General features: G+C 30.8%; 4 protein-coding genes across 4 annotated transcripts; 3 read left to right on the top strand and 1 right to left on the bottom strand.

Annotated features, from left to right (window-relative positions):
• Window positions 4449–6364, top strand: LOC109345824 (bifunctional epoxide hydrolase 2-like). The gene is made up of 3 exons (XM_019585048.1): window positions 4449–4913; window positions 5292–5530; window positions 5995–6364. The coding sequence occupies exons 1-3, from the start codon at window positions 4449–4451 to the stop codon at window positions 6239–6241; spliced, it is 951 nt and encodes a 316-aa protein (XP_019440593.1). The 3' UTR covers window positions 6242–6364.
• On the bottom strand, window positions 7135–9833 carry LOC109345820 (60S ribosomal protein L18-like). The gene is made up of 5 exons (XM_019585043.1): window positions 9706–9833; window positions 9519–9608; window positions 7821–7949; window positions 7549–7731; window positions 7135–7451 (listed from the first exon to the last, which is right to left on the bottom strand). The coding sequence occupies exons 1-5, from the start codon at window positions 9706–9708 to the stop codon at window positions 7293–7295; spliced, it is 564 nt and encodes a 187-aa protein (XP_019440588.1). The 5' UTR covers window positions 9709–9833; the 3' UTR covers window positions 7135–7292.
• LOC109344623 (bidirectional sugar transporter SWEET16-like) lies at window positions 14906–17316 on the top strand. The gene is made up of 5 exons (XM_019583381.1): window positions 14906–14932; window positions 15039–15249; window positions 15355–15513; window positions 15883–16002; window positions 16885–17316. Coding segments are annotated over exons 1-5 (924 nt in total). The 5' UTR covers window positions 14906–14930.
• Window positions 18353–21152, top strand: LOC109345819 (serine/threonine-protein phosphatase PP1-like). Its single transcript, XM_019585042.1, has 4 exons — window positions 18353–18686; window positions 19247–19806; window positions 20439–20624; window positions 20725–21152. The coding sequence occupies exons 1-4, from the start codon at window positions 18476–18478 to the stop codon at window positions 20746–20748; spliced, it is 981 nt and encodes a 326-aa protein (XP_019440587.1). The 5' UTR covers window positions 18353–18475; the 3' UTR covers window positions 20749–21152.

Here is a 21636-nt window from a genome sequence, read left to right as displayed (position 1 = left end):
TAAATGCAGATTGGATCAGAAATGAAGATAGAAATACAAATGCAAATAATTATTGAAATTCCAAATCTAACATGATCATGCATATCTTAAAACATATATGTAACACTATATACACACTTTCGCACATTAACATAGTAAATGTATATATAATTTTAAGCATTAACCATAACTATTATATATTAACTTTAATCGGTAATTCCAGACAGCACAACAACCTCGAGCTGTAAACAATTATATATATACATTTTAATTTGAAATATATATACAAGATCATGAATTTCAGATTGTATATGTATAAAATAAAATAAAAATACATCTTAACTCATATATACCTTATATATATATTAACAACTTGCAAAATTCTATATTGACAAAAGTCAATGTCCAACAGCATGGCATTAGTGCACATATAATACACATATTGCATAATAGAGTCATAAAAGTTAATGTAATGTTCATGCATAGATCTGAATATACACTTCAACACATATTGCAAGGATTCATAATACAAACTACTCATAATTCAAATAAGCGAAAGCAGATAAAAGTTATCTTCGTTATTCCTAGATACTTAATTTGTATAACCAATTGTGGAAGCATAAAAAGTCTCAAATTTAAAAAATTAGGATTCATAGAAATTGGGGTAAAAATCTTTAATGGATAACCATAAAATTTAGTGTGAACACTCAATTTTGTCCGGCCACTTGTCAAATAAATTAAAATACAACAACAACAAAAATTAAAAAAGGAGCATGAATATGGTTATAGTACGCGTTAAGGAAGTGGCAAGAAGTCAAATCCCTTTGTGACAACAACATTCCTGCGAACATGATTTTAGATTGAGGTCATGAACTCATTGTTAGATTGAGGTCATGGATAAATGCAAGAAAATAGCATCCATTTGCCAACATCGGTGCTGGAAGGGACCACGCTGGAGTTTATGTAAAAAGTACATTATGAGTGTCAATTCTGTTAATTATATTAGATCACATGGAATAGTACTTGGACGTTCATAAACATTATCTGCCTCAGTGGCCTGTATATTGTACATAGATTATTATTTGCCAATTGGTTCAATGTAAGTGGTTTAAACCTCATCTATATATATATAACGGAACAAATCTAAACATTTCACATCATATCTAAACAAATTGATGAGTTTGTTTACAAGAAAAGACTTTCTATCGCACTAAGCACCATGATTAAACACCAAAGAAGTTGAACCATTATCTTAATTGGCCAGGAGCTGTTGCTCTGGTAAAATGTAACATGTTTTAGGTCAAGCCTATCTTCACAACGAATCTCCAACCTTGGTTAGGAACTCACTGCAAAAGAAAATAATGTTAATGTTAGGATATTTTCTCAACAATCACTACAAAATTAATATTGTTTCAGTTACTAATTATACAATATTCCTAGATAGCCTTAAACACGTCCAGTCAGAAATAAAAGGGTTACAGCTTAGGCAAATCGTAATAATGGTTCTAAAAAATCAACATCCTAGATATAGAACCAAAGTCAAAAAATAAAGAAAAGAAAAAATGGTATTGCCAGAGGTGGGTACCGGTTACTCACTGTGTGCCAACAATTATAATTTAATGCATTGGTGAAATAATGTTAAAAGAGCAACAGAATGGTTCAGCTATGAATTGCAATAAGAGGAATTTCAAAGGTGGCAATAAAGGAGATATATATCAGAAATTCCTAATGTTAAGCTTTCCCAACTTCAGTTACACATCACCTTTATCAACATAAAGAAGAGCATTCATGGGCAGCATTAAATCAGAAAACCAAAAGGGTCACGGCACGTTACATGTTTTGGCAAGCCATAAGGTTTTCACAAACCAACAAATGACCCATAACCAACTATAAAAGGGGTCCTCACAATGGCAGAAAAAGGGGGGGGATATCACAAACATGCACCTACTATTCCCTTCCAATTTGGGTTTCTGCGTGAAACCACAAAGGGGACCCCCCCCTTTCCATTACTTAATTCCTTCCTTCATTAGTTCCTTTATTTAATTCATTCCTTATTTTTATTTTTATTTTTTGCTTTATTTGTTTTATTTGTTCCAGCACCATTAGTTTTAGACAATTTTAGTAAAAATGAAAGTAATTGATATGTGTTATATCTTATGATTATCCGGTAGTGTTTGCCTTCTTTAATCTAAATTACACTGATATTTGATAAAAGATTTAAGCCTAATAAAACATGTATCTCACAAACACCTTAGATTTAAGTAGTTCCCAAACCTATTTTAATATATAATTATAAAGATAATGCAACACTAGATTGTCAAATAAATAGAAAATTTTATAGTAAGGTTATGGTTCGAGTCGTATGAGAATGGGAAGAAGGTCTACGACCAACACCGTCTCTAAGCTATTAAATTTCTTATATAAAAGTGATTCATAACGGTTGTATCACTTGATTTCATGCAGTGTCCCTAACTATTTTGTCACCAAATTAATCATGGAATTGTTATAGTGATGTTATGATTCGAGTCGTCTCTAACTTCTCCGAAAAATGAGAAGAAGGTTTACGACACTATTTTACCAAATAAATTTCATGAGATTTTTATAGTGAGGTCACGGTTCGAGTTGTCGCTAACTCCTCTGAAAATGGGAAAAAGGTCTACGACCAATACCGTCTCTAAAACTATTAGTCTCATTGAATCGAAACAATCATATATTTTGGAACAAAATCCGAATTAATTATTTCAATAAACTAATACTTTAAATATATATCGATATTTTCTAACAATTAACCAAAGTAGAAACAATTTTCGAACTAGAACTACGTAAGTCTTGATCCCCTTAATAGGGGTACGTAGAACCAAAGTCAATATCGTCAGACTCAATAATAAAAATAAATAATTCTAAATAAATAATTGTTAAGGGTATAAAAGTCCATGTTATTAGCGAGGGTACCGTTTTAATATAGGCGGACGGGGGGCTAATACCTTCCCCGATCCGTAATCGACTCCCGAGCTCAGAATCTCTGCTTAAAGACCATATTATCCTAATATAGGCGGACGGGCTTACTATAGAGTTTTCTACGTTTTAACCGCAAAAAATGTAGTGGCGACTCCAAATCAATTGGGAGAGGTAGAAATCGAGTTCGCCTCCTCCCAAGTCGTAGGGCCGGTCTTCCAACCGAAAATCGGGTCGCGACATTCAGAACGTGGAGCTCTGATATCACTTGTTAGATATTTCCCGATGATTGGTGAAATACTAATCCTATGAACTTATATATCATGATTCTCACACATGATATAAAACAAGGATACAAAGTGATACCTGAATCCATATTTTCTAATCTACTCCTTTGATATCGAGAGTTTTGGTATGATGCTCTTCCTCAACCAAATCTTTAATTCATTTTGGAACCTTTGTTTTCTATCTGATATGGAGAGGTGAAAACTATTTGTGATTTGGTGTATTTGGGACCATAATTATTCCTTATGTGTTAACTTATATGTTCTCATTATCCATTATAGGTCAACTGTTTGAGAATTCACTCATTAAACTCATATTCGTAATTAATTTTAGAAGTTAGATTACTTATTTTGTAACCCAAAATAAATAGTCAATATAATTGTATTAAATAAAGGATAATGTGATTTAATTTTAGCCTTACTTTTAAAATGGAAATGTGGCCCATTCCCAATTTGATAAAACCAGTTTCAAGACATGTGCCTTTTTGGATAACAATGTTTTAAATATGGTTATTATTTGTTAGATATATTTGGATTGATCGAAAATTTTATCTTATAAAATATTTAATTAGATTTGTTTATCTTGTTGATTATTTATTTAGATCGTTATTAATTAGACTAACTCATATTTGAGTTTGACCAATCTTTTATCATCTTAATGTATATATGAGATAATTAAAGGCATATACAATTTATTTCAGAAGAAGATTACATGTTCCAAATCGTATCTCATTCCCTATTAGGAGCCAATGAGAATGTTACGTTTTGGTTTTTAAAAATACTCTTTTATCAACAATATTTGGTTGATCCGGAACAAAAAAAAATGGAAACTTTGAAACAATTATCTATGTTCATATGTATGACCACAATTCCGATTACAATATGCTTTATACGATGAATTTAATATGTACACCGACAGTGTAAGTAGATGATGGACTAAAAATATAAAAAACTTTACACTATCAATGCATAGATTTTGAACTTTTATACAATACCAAAATATTAACATATGAAAGTGTGTGAAGATATTATTTCAAACCAACCTTGACTTAATACATTAGAAATAGGAAAAAAAGTTAATAGAGCATAGACCATATTAAATTTTCATTTATTTGGTACACAGACTTCAGCAGCACCTAGTTTCTAAGTCCATTAAACAATGGATTCTCTCTCACTTTAAATTCACTCGCTCATCAACTTCGATCATATCACAACACAACACAAAAAATAATGGAAGGCATAGAACACAGAACAGTGAAAGTGAATGGCATCAACATGCATGTTGCTGAAAAGGGACAAGGCCCTGTGGTTTTGTTCCTCCATGGCTTCCCTGAACTCTGGTATAGTTGGCGTCACCAAATTCAATATATAAGCTCAAAAGGTTACCGTGCTGTGGCTCCTGATCTTCGTGGCTTTGGTGAAACTGATGCACCATCTTCAATCAGCAGCTACACTTGTTTCCACCTTGTGGGTGATATCATTGCTCTTATTGACTCATTGGGTGTGGAACAAGTGTACCTTGTAGCTCATGATTGGGGTGCTATCATTGGTTGGTACCTTTGTTTGTTTCGTCCTGATAGAATCAAAGCCTATGTTTGTCTCAGTGTTCCTTATTGGCCCAGAAACCCTAAATTCAAGCCTCTAGATGGTATGCGTGCCTTACATGGAGAAGACTTCTACATTTGCAGATTCCAGGTTCTTTTTTTATGCATGACTTATATGATGAAAAATTCAGCTTTGATAATTTACTATAGAATGTGTAAAATTACCTCATGCTACGGCAATATTGTAGTTACAGTGGTCATGGCAACCACATTATACTGCAATTGCAATATGATACTAAACCACAATGATGAGTTGCATCAGGCTGCAACACAACCGCATCGAACCACATCAGGCCGCATAGGATCTATCAATTTAAAAAATATATTTTTAATCACAAAATAATTCATATTGCAACGGCCGTATTTCGCATTGCAATGACCACAATTGTAACAACCATAACTGTGACCGCAATCGCAATTTAAAGTATTCCAAAAAAAATGTTAATTTTTGACTTAACTCATGCTATAGGAGCCTGGGAAGATAGAAGCTGAGTTTGCCAAAACTGAAACTGAAAATGTCATGAAGAGCTTTCTTACAGATCGTAGTACTGGGCCACCATTACTGCCAAAAGAAGGGGAGGTGCTAATTCCTAAGGATACAACACCTCTTCCCTCTTGGCTCACACAAGAGGATGTGGCTTATTATGCTTCTACATTCAACAAGACAGGCTTCACTGGTGGCCTCAACTACTATAGAAATTTTAACTTGTAAGTTCTTATTCTTTGTTTTTATCTATTTTGTGGTGTTCTCAAAGTTGGGACAAAAAAGTCCAATACTCAATCCAGATTCTGACACGTGACACTAAAAATGAATGAGAAACAAATGTATACACGGACAGTGTAAGAGTTTTTTACACTGTCATTTCATTATCTACCATTCATTTTCAACTGTGTTTGTGTTTGACTTTTCATAAAAAGTAATACAAATGAAGGTAGATGATGAAGTGATTGTTCATAATTTTTTACACCGTAAGTGCATCAATATTACACGACAAAAGAATTAATGTACAGATTTTTTGAGTTTTTGAATTATATAAATTAAAAATGTATTCATACCCTCACTCTTGGTATTCACACTTCATGTGATAAATGATGTTTTTTCTTTAAATCTAAATCATTATTATTTGTTAGGTATATGTCATATAATCTGTGGCTATGCATTATATTTACAGAAACTGGGAGCTCACTGCACCATGGACTGGTTCACAAATCAAAGTACCTGTGAAGTTCATCACAGGTGATATAGATGTGGTTTACACTTCATTTGGAACAAAGAACTATATTGAGAGTGGTGCTTTCAAGAAAGATGTGCCACTTTTGGAGGAAGTGATTATACAGAATGGAGTAGCTCATTTCAATAACCAAGAAGCTGCTGAAGAAGTTAATAACCACATTTATGACTTTATTAACAAATTCTGATCTTATCAACTACTTATTTTTTAACTGCTCTCTCATTTATTATAGTTAAAACAAGTGTTGGCCATGAGAGATTTAGGATAGTGTACCTTTTGCATTTGCTTCTTTTTTATGCCATTGATGTTCTTTTAGTGTCTAGGTTGCATAAGCATTAATCACGTTAATTTTTTTGTTTCAAATTTTAGAGATATGATTTTGTCTACTATCTTTTTACATTCACCACATTTGTTATGTCAAGTTGTTATGGAAGGATGAGCTCACATATAAGAGTTTGAAAATAGGTTCATTTATATGATAAGGATTATTTGTCCAAAAAAGTATGTCTCTATCCAATAGAGTTAATTAAGTAATATAAAAATATTAATTTTTGTTTTTATAACTTTTACAAATAACTTATAACCTAGTCGACTAAGGTATGCGGTAATCTTTAGCAAAATAACTTGTTACAATAAGTAGTTATCTTATGAGCTCATTTTTTAAAGGCGACTTGAAGTATCTTATGTTCTAGGAACTACACGAAGTTTTTTTGAAAATGACAATTTTATCCTTGACACTTAAATATTTATGAACATCGTTTGACCTTACAAAGTTAATAGAACATGCCTCGGGTATTTAATTTCTACTTACATGCATATAGAACTTGCCCATGAGCTTTAATCATAATTAAAAATAAAAGATCATCAATAGAGATTTCTATAAAGAATTAAATAGGAACAATAACAAATCAACTAGAGAAAAATTGAATTCTAGAAACAATTAAGATATAGCATTTTTCAGATGGTACTCTTTCTAGCTTTTTAGAAAAACAATAATTTCTTTTTCACTCTATTTTAAGCTCATCCAACTATGATACCCATTTTCTATTGCACCAAAATCGTGTTGATCACATAGAATTCAAAGTAAAACAAAGGAGCCATGTAGAGCAATCTCCATACTTAATATCTTTCAACATAACAGAAACATAAAAATTTGTCTTCACCATATATGAAATAGCAAAAAGTTGATTTCAGAAATAACAACACTAGTACAAAAATAGTGCAACTTGATCAACATCTCAAACCCTAAATCCTCTGCTGTTCCTCTTTCCTCTAGCCTTCTCAAATTTCCTTCCCTTAGATCGGACATACGGCTTGGTATGGCTGTGGGGTACACCAGGTGCAGGACCAAAATGTTTCACAGCTTCTCTAGCATTCTTTGGGCCTCTTAGAAGTACCTACATTCAATAATATATATTCCATATTAGACTAACTGATACAAACAGCAGTTAAGCTAGAAAAAAAATCATTCGAAAAATTAATAAAGGCGCATACTGTGTTCTGTCCAAGAGGAGCCCTGAGTGCAAGCTGATCAAATGTCAAACATTCACCACCGGCCTTTTCGATTCTTGCACGTGCTGTCTCTGTAAACCTGAGTGCGGTAACTTTTAGTGGTGGAACTTCATATGTTCTGATATCATCAGTTATAGTTCCCACTACCACAGCAATTTTACCTTCCTACATAAAAGTCCATTTACATAAGAAAAAACTGTACTTAATCAAATTATTAGAGTTAATACTATTAATGTGTATAAAAAGAGTCAAACCTTCCCCTTGGTATATCTGATCAACCTTGACAAGGACAATGGAGGCTTGTTAACCTTGCTCATGAACAGGCGCTTTAGTATCACAGCATTGAACTTGCTGCCGGTCCTTCGAACAAGGAAGCGATAAAGCTGGCAATGAATATTTAATCGGAATTATCTCATGCATATAATAAATAACAAATAAGTAAACATATGTATCATTCAAAATTCAAGTTTAAAAACATGGTTTAAGATGGTAATGAAAACATGTGTTTCTGAATCTAGTAAAAGGGTATTTCCAATAGCTTAGGAAAGTTTAGCATTTAAAATTTGATATATAACATTGAAATATCATATCGTGAATCATAAGATTCATGATCAATAATTAAACATACTAAAATAATTCATAACATAAGCCACTCATAACAACACAAATAACATTAAATAACACAAATTCAAGTCACAGGGGTCATACATATCATAAGTCGACAAGTCATAATAGGAAAATAACAACTACAGAAGTTCCAAGTCATGAGACTATAATCAAAATGGCAAAATACACCAAATGACAGCAAACTTTTCTAGGCAGTAAAGGAGAAATAGGCTCTAGGCAGTGCAGAAGAAATGAAGAATGAGGCATGGAAGCAACAAGAAAAGACAGACAAGTAGGCAACATTCTAATTTTTATGTTCTGTCTGAAGCAATAAAGAAATGACTAAAAAATTAGGTATGGGCCAATAAAGACGTAAAAAGGCAAATTCTGAAAGTATATAAGGAAATGGGGAAAAAATAGGTTTATGCCAAAAAAGAAAGGTAAACTGGCTCATCCTAAAGCAGGGATTTTTTTATAAATAAAGTCATCTTTTAGGGTTGCAGAACAACTCCTAAAACGCATTGAGGCCTGACATGGAGCCCAGTGAGACCCACAAGTTCTGAATCACAGGACTCACGATTCCGGTAGCAACTCCACAGAGGAGGTTTGCTTCATGCAATATGAACAACGATTCCGGTGCAAAAAACGACGCATGATGGGATTCACATTGGTGGGCATGAATTCCACATCATATCACAGTTTGAATCACACAAATCGTACCATAACTACACTGCTTATTGATATTAGCATGGTTAAAAACCATGCATCACTAGGAAACTATTGACCTTTGGAAGCAACTAACTACACATATATAGTTGAAGTGGAACTACCTACACATATATGAAATTTGAAAATATTACATATGTTATATATGCATGTTATGAACTTGAGAAAATAGTGAGAGAAAAGTATTTCCAAGGCTCAGAAAAAGTGAAACAAACTATTCTCAAAATGCTGGAATGGAATCACATAAATAATCATCAACTTTCACGATTATCACTAAATCATCATCAACAACTACAAGGGGCTAATTTCAAATACTTCAAAAAAAAGATATTCAATAAGATAATAATACCAGGGACTGCACTGAAATGAATAAACAGTACATAACCATAAAATCCTTAATAATATAAAACTATGAATAAATACTGAAAATCATGACTGGATATTGAAAATTTATAAATTATATATAAATAACTATCTGAGGCTCATAAAATGTGGAACAATCTGCATCACGTTAATCATAATCCTCTACGACGCCGTTTTGAAAACTAACACAACAAACAATAGAACACATTTGATATCATGATTAATATATAATTTGAATAAGAATATTAGATACAAACCTTAACCAAAAGTTTGAGATAAATATCATTGGATTTTGGTGCTGTTCTTTTGGTCTTTTTGCTCTTACCACCAGCCTTAAGATCGATTCCCTGCGTAACAAATGAAATTAGAAATTGGTTATTGAAATCAACGATTACAAGATTGAAAGAGAGAGGGAAAGTGATGATGTTGATGAAGATGAATTACCATTGCGAATTTGAGTTTTTTTGAAAGAGTTCCTTCCTTATGAAGCTGCTATGGCTGCTCAAATATGAAGAGAAGGTTAGGGAAGCTATGGTTTTTCACTTCTTTGAATGCGGGTTTGGGCTTTATCAAACCTAAGCCCGGTGTTTTCGTACGGCCCATAACAAAATTATGGACTTCACCTCTTTATAAACTTGTGGACATGTATTTTTTTTGGTAAAATGTTTATATGAATTTTATATATTATCACGACGACAAAATGGACTGCCCGTACAGGTTTGCCCGTGTCAGTAAACGCTAGCAAAAATTGTGGACATGTCCGCATTGGCTTAACAGACAAAATTCAATGTTCTACCCGTTTTAAAACGGATTAAGAGACTTGCGGGCATCCCGTGGACATTGTTAAATAATTAAAAAAATAAAAATTCATATAATAAACAAAATTAAATTAAATAAAGTAGTTGAAGAAAAAAAATAGTAAAAAAATTGATATTTTATATGAAGTTTAACAAATCATAAGTATTAAAAATCACATTACATCATAACTTATTTGAAATTTTCTTACTTTTTTCTTAAATTATATTGATGGGTCGATGGCATTGCCCAACAGAAATGTTGATGGGCTTGGCGGGCGAAACGGGCAAATGGGCAAAATTTTGATACCCTGCCGCCAATAAAGTGTGGGATATGGGCGTGCCTGCAGGCATTGCCTGTTTTGCCATCTATAATCATACATCATATCATTTATCATTCATATTTAATCATAATTGACTCTTCAAAAAAAAATACAAATGAATGGTGAGCGATATACTGAATATGAATAAATATTTATATTGACAATGCTTCGATATTATGCTCTATTTATATTATGATGAATTTAGCTATCTTGCTAGAGTTTTTTGTTCCATGCTTAACTTAAAATTTTGTACCAACAAATGTATATTCTTATATTTTTGGGTAATGGACTAATCTCTTTCAAGGTTCATGGTTGTTCCTATCAACAAGTGTCGTTCATAGGAATCAAATACTCGACCTTAGGGATCCAATAGGACCTTGTACCATTAGATTAACACTTTGTTGGTGTCCATGCTTAACTTGATTCTTAGTTTTTTTTTTCCAGATGTAACTTTGAGAAAAAAAGAAAGTAACTACATTATATAATATATATATATATATATATATATATATAAATAAATAATTAATGATTATAAGAATAAGTAATAAATAATGGCAACATAAAATTCACAAATGTATAATTTTATTCATTCAAAGAAGGTAGACATGGGCCAAGACTAAGTAGCCTATTCCTACATATATGACATAGGATTTGGGGCAATGTGAGCATATCTCAGTGAATATAAATAGAGGAGGACATTATAAACAAAATATATGAGCTATCTAATATCTTTTTACTATATCTAACTTTCTTGTGTCATTGATAAATATTGACTTAAACATCATAATATTCTATAATTGATTTACAACCTAATTCAATACATCTCACACAATTGAACCTGAATTCTTATTTAAGAGAAAATGTATACATCACATAAATCAATGATTAATTGTATATCTAGATTATTTAAGAGATTATTTTAACTCATGCATAGTTTTTATTTATATATTGGATAATCAATAATACGTATCTCCTTTTCGTTGAATCCAAATTCAACATGTAATTGAAGTTACAAGCCATCACAAGTTAAATTGGTCGTTTTACGTTATTTATAAATTAAATAAGTTAACCAACAAAAGTTTCACGAATTGACCTACCTCTTCGACCAAATCAACCGCCATTGTGTAAAGTTATGCATGGTTTTACTATACAACAATTTGATATAATTACATAGGAATGTTGTTAATATAGATCAAGATTAGAATGGATTTTATATTGGACAATATTTAAGATAATTATTTAGAAATAAATCATATTTTCTCATATTATCCTTGTACAATTAATTATCAAACAAATATTATTAATTTAAACAAATAAATTTATATTTTTAGTAATTTATTATATAAAAGAGATTTATACGACATCCCAAACAAATAGATTCCACAAAATTAATTTCTGAAAATTAACAAGTCTAGATATAAAATTGATTATATTATAATCAATTAAGGAATAATTATATTGATTTTACATATAATTAATTATTAAGATGATATAATTTTTCAAGAAGTGGAAATACACATTTATTCTTACGCTCCTTGTTGCCGAATGAGGATCAGCTGTCTCATTTCCTTATCTATGTTTCTATTCAATCAGAAAATGATACTTAAAGGTTATAAAAACAAATGTTATTATTTTTATACTATTCACTATAATTTTATTGATCGGGAACAGGAAACACCATCATCATTTTAGAAGGGAGGATCTTCATTCCTTGTTGCCTGCTACATCACACTCCTTGCCCAACGAGTTTCTAACATTATAAAATATGGCAACGGATATTTTTGAGATATAGATTGCTAAATTGTGATTTATGTTTTATATCTGCTAAAAATAATATTCGCAAATACAATAGGAATGAAACTTAGTCCGTATGTTGAATTCTATATTAACTTATTTTAAGTAACTTGTGGCAGAATAAATATCATTTTCTTAGTCTGCTATAAATTGTTTGTAAGTTGGTTTTTAGAAGGAAAAAATTAAGAAAAATATAAGGCTTAAAAATCATAATTACACTTGTAAGAGAGATTTCAAACATTTCATTTCCTTCTAAAAGGAATATATCCTTACAATAATTGTAAATTTCAATAAATAAAAATGACGAAATCAAACGAATTTAATAAATACTACTAATTGTCTCATTATCACATCAAAAAGAAAAAAAGTCTCATTCCCAAAAGTTGGATAAAATTAGAAACAAGCACAAAAATATTAGTTGGAAGAAACGGTCGTACAAATGAGAAACAAAGACAAAAAAATCGAGTATTAGTCAAATATATTCACTCTCCATAGTATCGAATATATCTATTTTTCTACCACTAACAGTATATATGGACTAACTATATATATATAAGTTAGAAAAGTGAGATAACTATTCTACTATAGTCAATGTATGACTAAGAGAAAAAGAGCATTGGAAACAAAACCTCTTAACATTTTTTGGTTTCACATGTATGAAACTCATTTTTTTTATAAGACAAAAATTATTAAGGGTATGAAGGATAAGTATTATGACAGGAACAAATTCCTCCTATAAATGAATTAAGCTATTGATTACTCTACTCCTAAAGAAAAAAGTAATACTAGAATATAATATTCATATTTCATTGATTGATTCTTATTGTGAATGACAAAACACTATTTAAAGAAAATAAAGAAACTCTAAAATGACGATGACTATACAAGTGTCATCATCTTACAATATAAAAACATTATAGAAATACTAATATAATATCAATTATTAAATTTAAATAATCAACTATCCTATTCTTATTCTAATGAACCATCTAACAAACATGATAACACATATCCTATCATAATACTTCATCTATCCCACCCTACTTATTATCAAGGTAAAACTAAGAATGTAATCATAGTTTTCTCCCTTAGTGATTCCTATAGGTGTCAAAACGAGCCAGCCCGAAAATTTATATGGCTTGAGAATCATTTTAGACACTTTTTATTGCTTCCGGACTTTTTAGCCCGACCCGACCGGGCTATATAAAAACTGGATTCGAGTCGGGCTTACCCGGGTGGGCTCGGGCTATCTGCTTTTCCTTATTTTTAATCTTTTTTGGAACCTTTGGCTTGGTAATAAGCCTTAGATAAAAATTATTTTACAAAACAACTTATAATAAAAAAATAGATAATAAATATTACGTTATGTACTTTGAATAAAAAATAGAGTAATGTCTATACCATAAATATTTATAAATTACAATAATGTTATAAGGTTAAATATTATATTAAACCATATAGATTTCACTTTTCCTTTCTTAATTGTGTACCTAATTAGATTTAACTTCTACAACAAAAACATAATAAAGAAAATAACTTTTGCACCAAAACTAAAAGACAACATTTTTTCCCATAGAGAACTTCACACAACCAAATTTAATATAATAGTTTATAATAAAAGTGTTGATAAAGAACATAAAAATGATAATATTTTTTATATTGTCCAAAAGTTTATATATTATAGTGAAGTCCAAATTATGTTGTGTTATAGAGTGAGAGTTTAATAAAATGAGATATTTAATAAATAAGTTATGTTAAAAATTATATATGTGGACTTCACGCCTTAACTCAAAAACAAGACATTAGATTATAAGTTTGGTTGTATTAGGCATAAGAGGTATGTTAAAAAAGTTATACATTAATATCAAATTATATATATATATATATATATATATATTAAATAGATTAAATAAGTTAAAATTTAAATAATTTTTTTAATATTATGTGGGCCGACCCACCATAATCCGCAACCCACTTAGGGCAGGTTTGAGCTACAATTTGATATATATAAATTGTATTCGGACTTTTTAGCTCAACCCAATTGAGCCCGAACTCGTCCGGGTAGCCCATTTTGACACCTCTACTATCTTTCATGATCACAATGTAGCTTTCCTGGAGGTTATAAGTTGTAGTGTGTCTCATGTATTATGGATAAAAAATATTAAACTGTTAAATATTTAAATCAACCGATTTTAAAATTTAATTTTATGGATCAATTAAATATAATGTAGTGATATAAGAGTGTCACATAAGTAATAAGTTTGATGCAAAAGTTCGATTTTTATTGAATAGATGGGAAAAACTTTGTTAATATGATAATATCTAATACTTAAGTGTTAAGCAGAAAAAATAATCAAGTTGATCAAATTTGGTGGTTATCCATGTCCTTTTCTAAATGGATATTGATGATGATCTGCATATTAAATTAAGAAAATAAAATAGCGACTCCAATTTTTGATGGCTATAAATATCTTTGAGTAATCTTCAAAATTTTATAACACACCATACCATAAAATAACATTCATTAAAAACAACTTTTATCCAAGTTTCATACCCATATACCTTCTTCCATGGCAAGCTTCATCTATGTTGTTGGAATTATTGGCAAGTCATTATATTTATCCAAAGTTTATTCTAGTTGTTGATGTAGGCCTTAACCTTTAACTTAATTCATAAAATTTCTCATTTTATCAAAAAAAAATTAACCTATGATTTATTTGCAGGCATTGTGTTATCCCTTCTAGTTTTTGCCTCTCCCATGTAAGTATAAAACTATAAATTATATCATCAATCATAATATTGATTTCTATTATACTTTATTTGAGGTATACTTACTCATATTTTTATTTATTTTCAAAATCAAAAGGAAAACATTTCGTAAAGTGGTGAAGAATAAATCAACAAAGAATTACAAGGGTGCTCCATATATAGCAACATTCTTGTGTACAAGTTTATGGACTTTCTATGGAATTTTAAAACCTGGTGGTTTTCTTGTAGCTATTGTCAATGGTGTTGGTGCTATTTTTCATTGCACTTACATACTTATATTCCTCATATATTCACCTCAAGATAAGAAGGTAAATTTTAATTTGTTAATATTGTGATATATATATAAATATAGATGAAATAAAGTCCTTAAATATTTCAAATATATCTCCTAAATTACTTAAATGTACATGTAGGTTAAAACAGCACAATTGGTAGGTATATTTGATGTGGGTTTTGTTGCTTCAGTGATTTCAGTAACTCTTTTTCTTCATGGAACCACCCAACTTACTTTTCTAGGAACCTTATGCTCTGGGTTAACTATAATCATGTATGCTTCTCCACTCTTAACCATGGTAAGTATCATATTAATTGATATATTTTATATGAATTACCACTTAAATAGTTAGGTAATATAAGTTAAGATTTATTATTAGTGTATTGCATGTACATTTTGTTTGATTGATTATATTTTAATAAGCATTTGTTATTTAAAATTAAGGATTGCTTATAGAGAAAAGAATATATATGTAGTTTTATACATTATCACCTATCATTCAACATTCATTTTTAATCATTATTTACTCTTTAAAAACTTAATGCAAATTAATGATGGATGATGTATTAACCATATACAAATATTTATACTGACAATAACTAAATATTACGATGCTTATATCAATTATAATTATTTTACAACTTCTATATGATATATTGTGTGACAGAAAATGGTGATAAAGACCAAAAGTATGGAATACATGCCATTTTTGGACTCATTTTTCATGTTTCTAAATGCTGGCGTGTGGACACTATACTCTTTTCTCATCAACGATCTCTTCATTCTAGTAAGCTACATCAATTTCCTTACCTCTTCAATTATTATTAAGCTATTTGAAAGCTGTTTTTATTTTATTTATTAATGAAAAACTAGCTTTGTGACACTTGGATTTGATTATGATCAGAATTCTATTTGAAATAGTTTCTAAAAAGCTTTAATAAATTAGCTTTTCATTGTTGTTAGTTGTTATATAATAAAATAATACAAGGAGGGAAGAAATATCTTTTACCCACATATCTAGCAATATAATTGATACAAAACACACATATAAGTAAAAAACTGTAAATCATTGTTTTCAAGTGTCGGTCTTTTTTTCTGTTTAGATGTTCTAGAAAAACATCATCCAAAAACATTTTTGGTGAGCAACGTTTTTTCTTTTCTCCTAGTTGAATTTCAATTTTTTTCTTCACATTAATCAAACCTAACCAATTAAAATATAAACATGACCCATTTCAAAAAAACATATATAAATAAGATAAATGATTTTTTGTACTATTAAATGCATTCTCATTCTACAAGTAAGATGAATAAGGAACTAATACTTATGAGGTGTGTGGTTGTCCTTTCTAACAGTGTCACTCATAGGAATCAAACCATTGATATTTTGGTCTTTTGGAGTTCTCGTGAGACCTTTTAATATATTATTTTGGTACTACTAAGGGTATTCTTTCACTCTTTTTAGGTAAGGAACTAATCTCTTTTGGGTGCGTGATTATCCCTCTCAACAAATGTTGCTCTCATGAATCAAATATTTAACCTTTTAATTATCCTGAGAATTGCATAAGGTCTTACACTATTAGACCAACACTTTATTGGTGGTAATTTAGTGTGTGATAAATGATTTTTCTTAAATAAAAAAAACATTTTTAAAGATATTTTATGGTTGCAGATACCTAGCTTTATTGGGCTGATATTGGGCTCAGCCCAGGTTACAATTTATGTGATCTACAAGCAGAAGCCAATTTCTTCAAATTTGCCAATAATGACTCTAGACCTAGTTGAATCAGAGATGCTGAATGTTATTGAGATAGAAACATTCAACTCCAACAAAGAGTCCAAGTTGAAAGATGGAGCAATACAAGTTGTAAAGAAGGCCCTGAAAAGGGTTAAAAGCCTACCAGGACCATTACTAAATCATAAAGACACAATTCTCCTCAAGACATTCTCTTTCGAGCCGAATAATTTATCTTCTAGTATTTGGACTAACCTTCAATCTTCAGACGAAGAAGATGTTGGTGTTGAAATTGGAGTAGATATAGAGGAATATCCTAATCATTCTTCTCCTTTAAATTATAACCTTTACGCTAATATCTCACATTAAATTACTACTTAATTTTGTAATTTAAAGTCGCTTTTTTCAAACATATTAGTTACCATCAAGATAATAGCTTTTTGGTTATAAGATTAAGTGAAATGCAACTTTTGTAATCTATTTTTCAATTGCAAATGGGTTGACATTTCAATTAATGGGCATATGCCTGTATAATGGTTAGTATTTATTTTTCCTTCAAACTTCTTGGATTTAAGTTTGAGAAAGGTAAAAATAAAATTATAGATGTCTATGCATAAGTAAAAAAGAATCAGTCATGCACTATAATGAATTTTCTTTATTTTGGTGATTGTAGTGTTATTGACATACTAATCAACTATATTAATCGTTAAATCTAATCGCCGACTAAACTTGTAAATAACTCTAGTTTGTCCTATCAATCAAATGAATGGTTGAACTATGAAAATGTCGTTCTTTGAACTGGGTTAATCTAGAATGATGGAGGAAATTAATGAGAAAGTTCACTTAAAAAACGGAGATAATAATACTCTAAAGTTCTACTTTATTTGAGTCCAAAAAATATAGAGATATTATTCTAATATAATTATTCATAATTGTTAAATATATATAATTGTACATATATTTAAAATTATATACTTATAAATAAACATTAATTATTTGATTCCACTAAACCCTTTTAACCTATTAAAACTAATGCAGAATCTCTTTTGATTTAATTTCCAATTTGAGCTTTATAGGATTGATATAATTAATGCTAAAAACCAAATTAGTCTACCAACGGGCATTGGTTTAAGTGGTACATATTTGATTTCCCTTAAGCAAGATCCTGAGTTTGAGTTGATGAAAAAAATGTCTGTCGGGAGAGTTAACCACACCTACCTGTAGATGTAGATATTCCCGCCTCGGACAGAAATCAAACAAAAATTAGTCTACTAAAATTTAAATGTGAATCAAACTAATCTTTCTCTTAATCTTATATTTTGAAGGGACAAAAATGATCTTGGTGAGAGAAAGGGAACCAATGAAAGAAAAGCACATTAATAACTAATAATCCGATGATAAAATGAGAGAGAGAGAGAAGAATATGGTTGATTATAGTAATTTGTCTCCTCACAAATAAAGTGAATCCTAATAACATCATATAAAGAAACCTTAACCTTTATGTGTGTCTGTTATTCTCTCTCTTTCTATGTGTTTTTATTGTGGGAAAGAGAGAGAGAAAGAGAAAGTGATGGATAAGAATGTATTGGATGATGTAATAAGGAGATTATTAGAAGGGAAAGGAGGAAAACAGGTTCAATTATCTGAGTCTGAAATTCGTCAACTTTGTGTCAACGCTAGACAAATCTTCCTTTCTCACCCTATTCTCCTCAACCTCTCTCCTCCTATTCGTGTTTGTGGTTATTCTCTTTTCTCTCTCTTTTTTAATTTCAATTTGTCTTTCCATTTTTAATTATCGGATTACGAGAGAGCAGATGTATACAGCCTTAACGTGCGAAATAAAAATATGTTCTTAGGATGCCAGCTAATAATATTATGTATCGTGTGTTTGATTAGTCTTTAAATCTATGTAAAATGTGAAGATTACGTTAGGTAGTCAAAATTCAAAGTAAAATTTTGTCGAATCTCTATAATATGTATCAACAATATGATTTTGATTCTTAGAAGGTGAAGGGAAATTGTTTAGAAGCTTTGAAAATTTGAAATTTAAAAAAAATGGATAGAAATGGATTTATGTTCATAATGGATTCATGCAATTGCAGTTTAAATTCAGTATAATCTGATGCATATGCATTTCTTCATAATGGATTCTTACCTTGATCTAAATATAGTATGGCCTATTTATAAGAATCATGTGATTTTTTTGGGAGGTCATTAGAACCATGTGATTTAATTTGCTTTGAATGTTGTTGTTCACATCCATTGTTTGTTTCTTCCTAATATTGCAGTTATGTTGCAGGTGATATACATGGTCAGTACCAAGACTTACTAAGGCTTTTCGAATATGGAGGGTATCCTCCGTCTGCGAACTACTTGTTCCTCGGGGATTATGTAGACAGAGGGAAACAAAGTTTGGAGACTATATGCTTGCTTTTGGCCTACAAAATAAGATATCCGGACAAAATTCATCTCTTGAGAGGAAACCATGAAGATGCGAAGATAAATCGGATATATGGTTTTTACGATGAATGTAAAAGGAGGTTCAATGTTAGGCTATGGAAGATATTTACTGATTGCTTTAACTGTTTGCCTGTAGCGGCACTCATTGATGGCAAAATACTTTGTATGCATGGGGGTCTCTCTCCAGAATTACAGAATTTGAATCAGATAAAGGAGATTCAAAGACCTACTGAAATTCCGGATAATGGTCTTTTATGTGATCTGCTTTGGGCTGATCCTAATTCTAGCAGTGGCGGCTGGGCGGAGAGTGACCGAGGCGTTTCATGTACTTTTGGATCTGATGTAGTCATAGAGTTTTTGGATAAAAATGACCTTGATCTCATTTGCCGAGGTCATCAGGTAAACGACTTAGTTCATATGAGCTTGTTACAAATGTTGGAACTGCATATTTTTACTCGTCTTACATTTTGTGCATTTGCGAACCTCTTTAGAGACAATTCTATCAAATTATTTCAAGTCCTGAAGGGGAGAAGAAAATATGCTGTCTCATAGTCTCTTAAAACCATAACTTTAAACTGGAAAAGTTCCTAGAGTAAGCTGTATAATTTATACTCTTCTCAATAAAAACGATCCCGAAATTTATTCATTTACAATTGATGGACATTTTATACTGGCAATTTTCAAGGCAGTTATTGCCAAGATGTAGGGTTGGAATTATGACTTTTCTTGCTCAAATGATTTCAAGGGGGTCAAGACTCAGGTCCTTACAGTCACATCCGAAGGACTTTACCCGTCGAGCTAATTGGCACCATCTTGAAATTCGGACAGTTAGCATCGCTTGTGTTGTTTATTTTTATTTTTATATGGCTTTAGCCTATATATAAGCTTTCCTTATCTGACATGTCTATCGTGTCTTGACCACCCTCTGTCGAACTATTCACAGGCATTTATCGTCTTTGCTTTGTGTGTGTTATTTCTTCCGACAACTTCTCCTGATTAAGGTCTCATTTTACTTCAAATTGTTCTTATAGGTTGTAGAGGATGGGTATGAGTTTTTCGCTAAACGAAGATTAGTCACAATATTTTCTGCTCCAAATTATGGTGGGGAGTTTGATAATGCTGGTGCATTATTGAGCGTTGATGAATCGCTTGTGTGTTCCTTTGACATATTGAAACCACTTGATAGAGGATCTTCATCAAAGATGAATCTTAAGAAGGTATATATCAGCAATCAGCTATTGCAATTTATAGAGTCTGATATCATCTTCGGATGTTTGTATATCTGATAATAGTATCTTATGTAACTTTCTTTGGCAGCCCCCGAAACCCGGAAAGGTTTAGTCATTCGGCCAAGATTTTCGGTGCAAATAGGAATCGAGCTATAACTCAACTTGTATGGAGTTGAAATCTTCAAGTAGTAGTTTGTCATAGGAGAATCTTCCTCCTTCAAGAGTTGAAGATTGCCAATGATGTAATTGGTTGAGAGTATATATATATATATATTTGTAAACTGAACTACTCAGGCATTCTTCTGTGCAGGATCAAGAATATTGCTTTATACACTAGTTGGTTATTTTTGTTTGACAAATTGGCCTGTAATTTGTGAGTGCAAAGAGATTTCCTGTTTTCAAATGTGTAGTTTTCTATGCCATTTATCTTGAATAACTTGCTCAAGAATACTGTTTTTGGTAATATACCTGTTCATGAGGCTTTCAGTGTTGCTATGGCACTGATAACTTAATCAATCCTATAATGGATACTAGCCAATTCACGACATTGGAATGATCAAGGATCTGCTGTCTAAAACTGTGTCTCAAATCATATCATGGATTAATGATGTTGAAAATGAATGATAAATGATATGGTGACAATATAAAAAACTCTTATACTATTAGTGCGTACATCTTTTTCTCATATTATAATACTAAATAAAAATTCCCCTGAATAATAACCATCAACCTTTAAGATCAAGAACAACAAACATTTTAAACCACAAAATTAAGAATGAAAAAAACTCAGTGATTTTTTGTGACATTGAAAAACCAAACTTCATCGATCTCCACCCACTATATCTTCAACCTTCAGAATAAAAAACAACAATCTAACTCAGAAGAAAAAGACTAGTCGTTGGAATCATTATTTAAGCATTTTTGTAATGTGATTATTTAACCATTTGGACAACTACTTGTAACTACCAACGGAATATGGTTCAAGTGGTACATATTTAAT

Source organism: Lupinus angustifolius, chromosome LG04 (assembly GCF_001865875.1).
Source record: "Lupinus angustifolius cultivar Tanjil chromosome LG04, LupAngTanjil_v1.0, whole genome shotgun sequence".
Classification (NCBI taxonomy): domain Eukaryota; kingdom Viridiplantae; phylum Streptophyta; class Magnoliopsida; order Fabales; family Fabaceae; genus Lupinus; species Lupinus angustifolius.
Note: the sequence above shows the minus strand (reverse complement) of the source record. Positions and strands in the feature narration are given on the sequence as shown.

What these genes read in the sequence shown, in the direction of transcription:
- LOC109345824 (XM_019585048.1), top strand. Translation starts at nt 4,449, where the DNA reads ATGGAAGGCATAGAACACAGAACAGTGAAAGTGAATGGCATCAACATG. An exon ending in TCTACATTTGCAGATTCCAG is followed by an intron (nt 4,914 to 5,291) that starts GTTCTTTTTTTA and finishes CTCATGCTATAG; the next exon opens with GAGCCTGGGAAGATAGAAGC. An exon ending in TACTATAGAAATTTTAACTT is followed by an intron (nt 5,531 to 5,994) that starts GTAAGTTCTTAT and finishes TTATATTTACAG; the next exon opens with AAACTGGGAGCTCACTGCAC.
- LOC109345820 (XM_019585043.1), bottom strand. An exon ending in ATCTCAAACTTTTGGTTAAG is followed by an intron (nt 7,950 to 9,518) that starts GTTTGTATCTAA and finishes ATTCATTGCCAG; the next exon opens with CTTTATCGCTTCCTTGTTCG. An exon ending in CTCCTCTTGGACAGAACACA is followed by an intron (nt 7,452 to 7,548) that starts GTATGCGCCTTT and finishes TATTGAATGTAG; the next exon opens with GTACTTCTAAGAGGCCCAAA.
- LOC109345819 (XM_019585042.1), top strand. Translation starts at nt 18,476, where the DNA reads ATGTGTTTTTATTGTGGGAAAGAGAGAGAGAAAGAGAAAGTGATGGAT. An exon ending in TCCTCCTATTCGTGTTTGTG is followed by an intron (nt 18,687 to 19,246) that starts GTTATTCTCTTT and finishes GTTATGTTGCAG; the next exon opens with GTGATATACATGGTCAGTAC. An exon ending in TCATTTGCCGAGGTCATCAG is followed by an intron (nt 19,807 to 20,438) that starts GTAAACGACTTA and finishes TTGTTCTTATAG; the next exon opens with GTTGTAGAGGATGGGTATGA.
- LOC109344623 (XM_019583381.1), top strand. An exon ending in CTTCTCCACTCTTAACCATG is followed by an intron (nt 15,514 to 15,882) that starts GTAAGTATCATA and finishes ATTGTGTGACAG; the next exon opens with AAAATGGTGATAAAGACCAA. An exon ending in TCAACGATCTCTTCATTCTA is followed by an intron (nt 16,003 to 16,884) that starts GTAAGCTACATC and finishes TTATGGTTGCAG; the next exon opens with ATACCTAGCTTTATTGGGCT.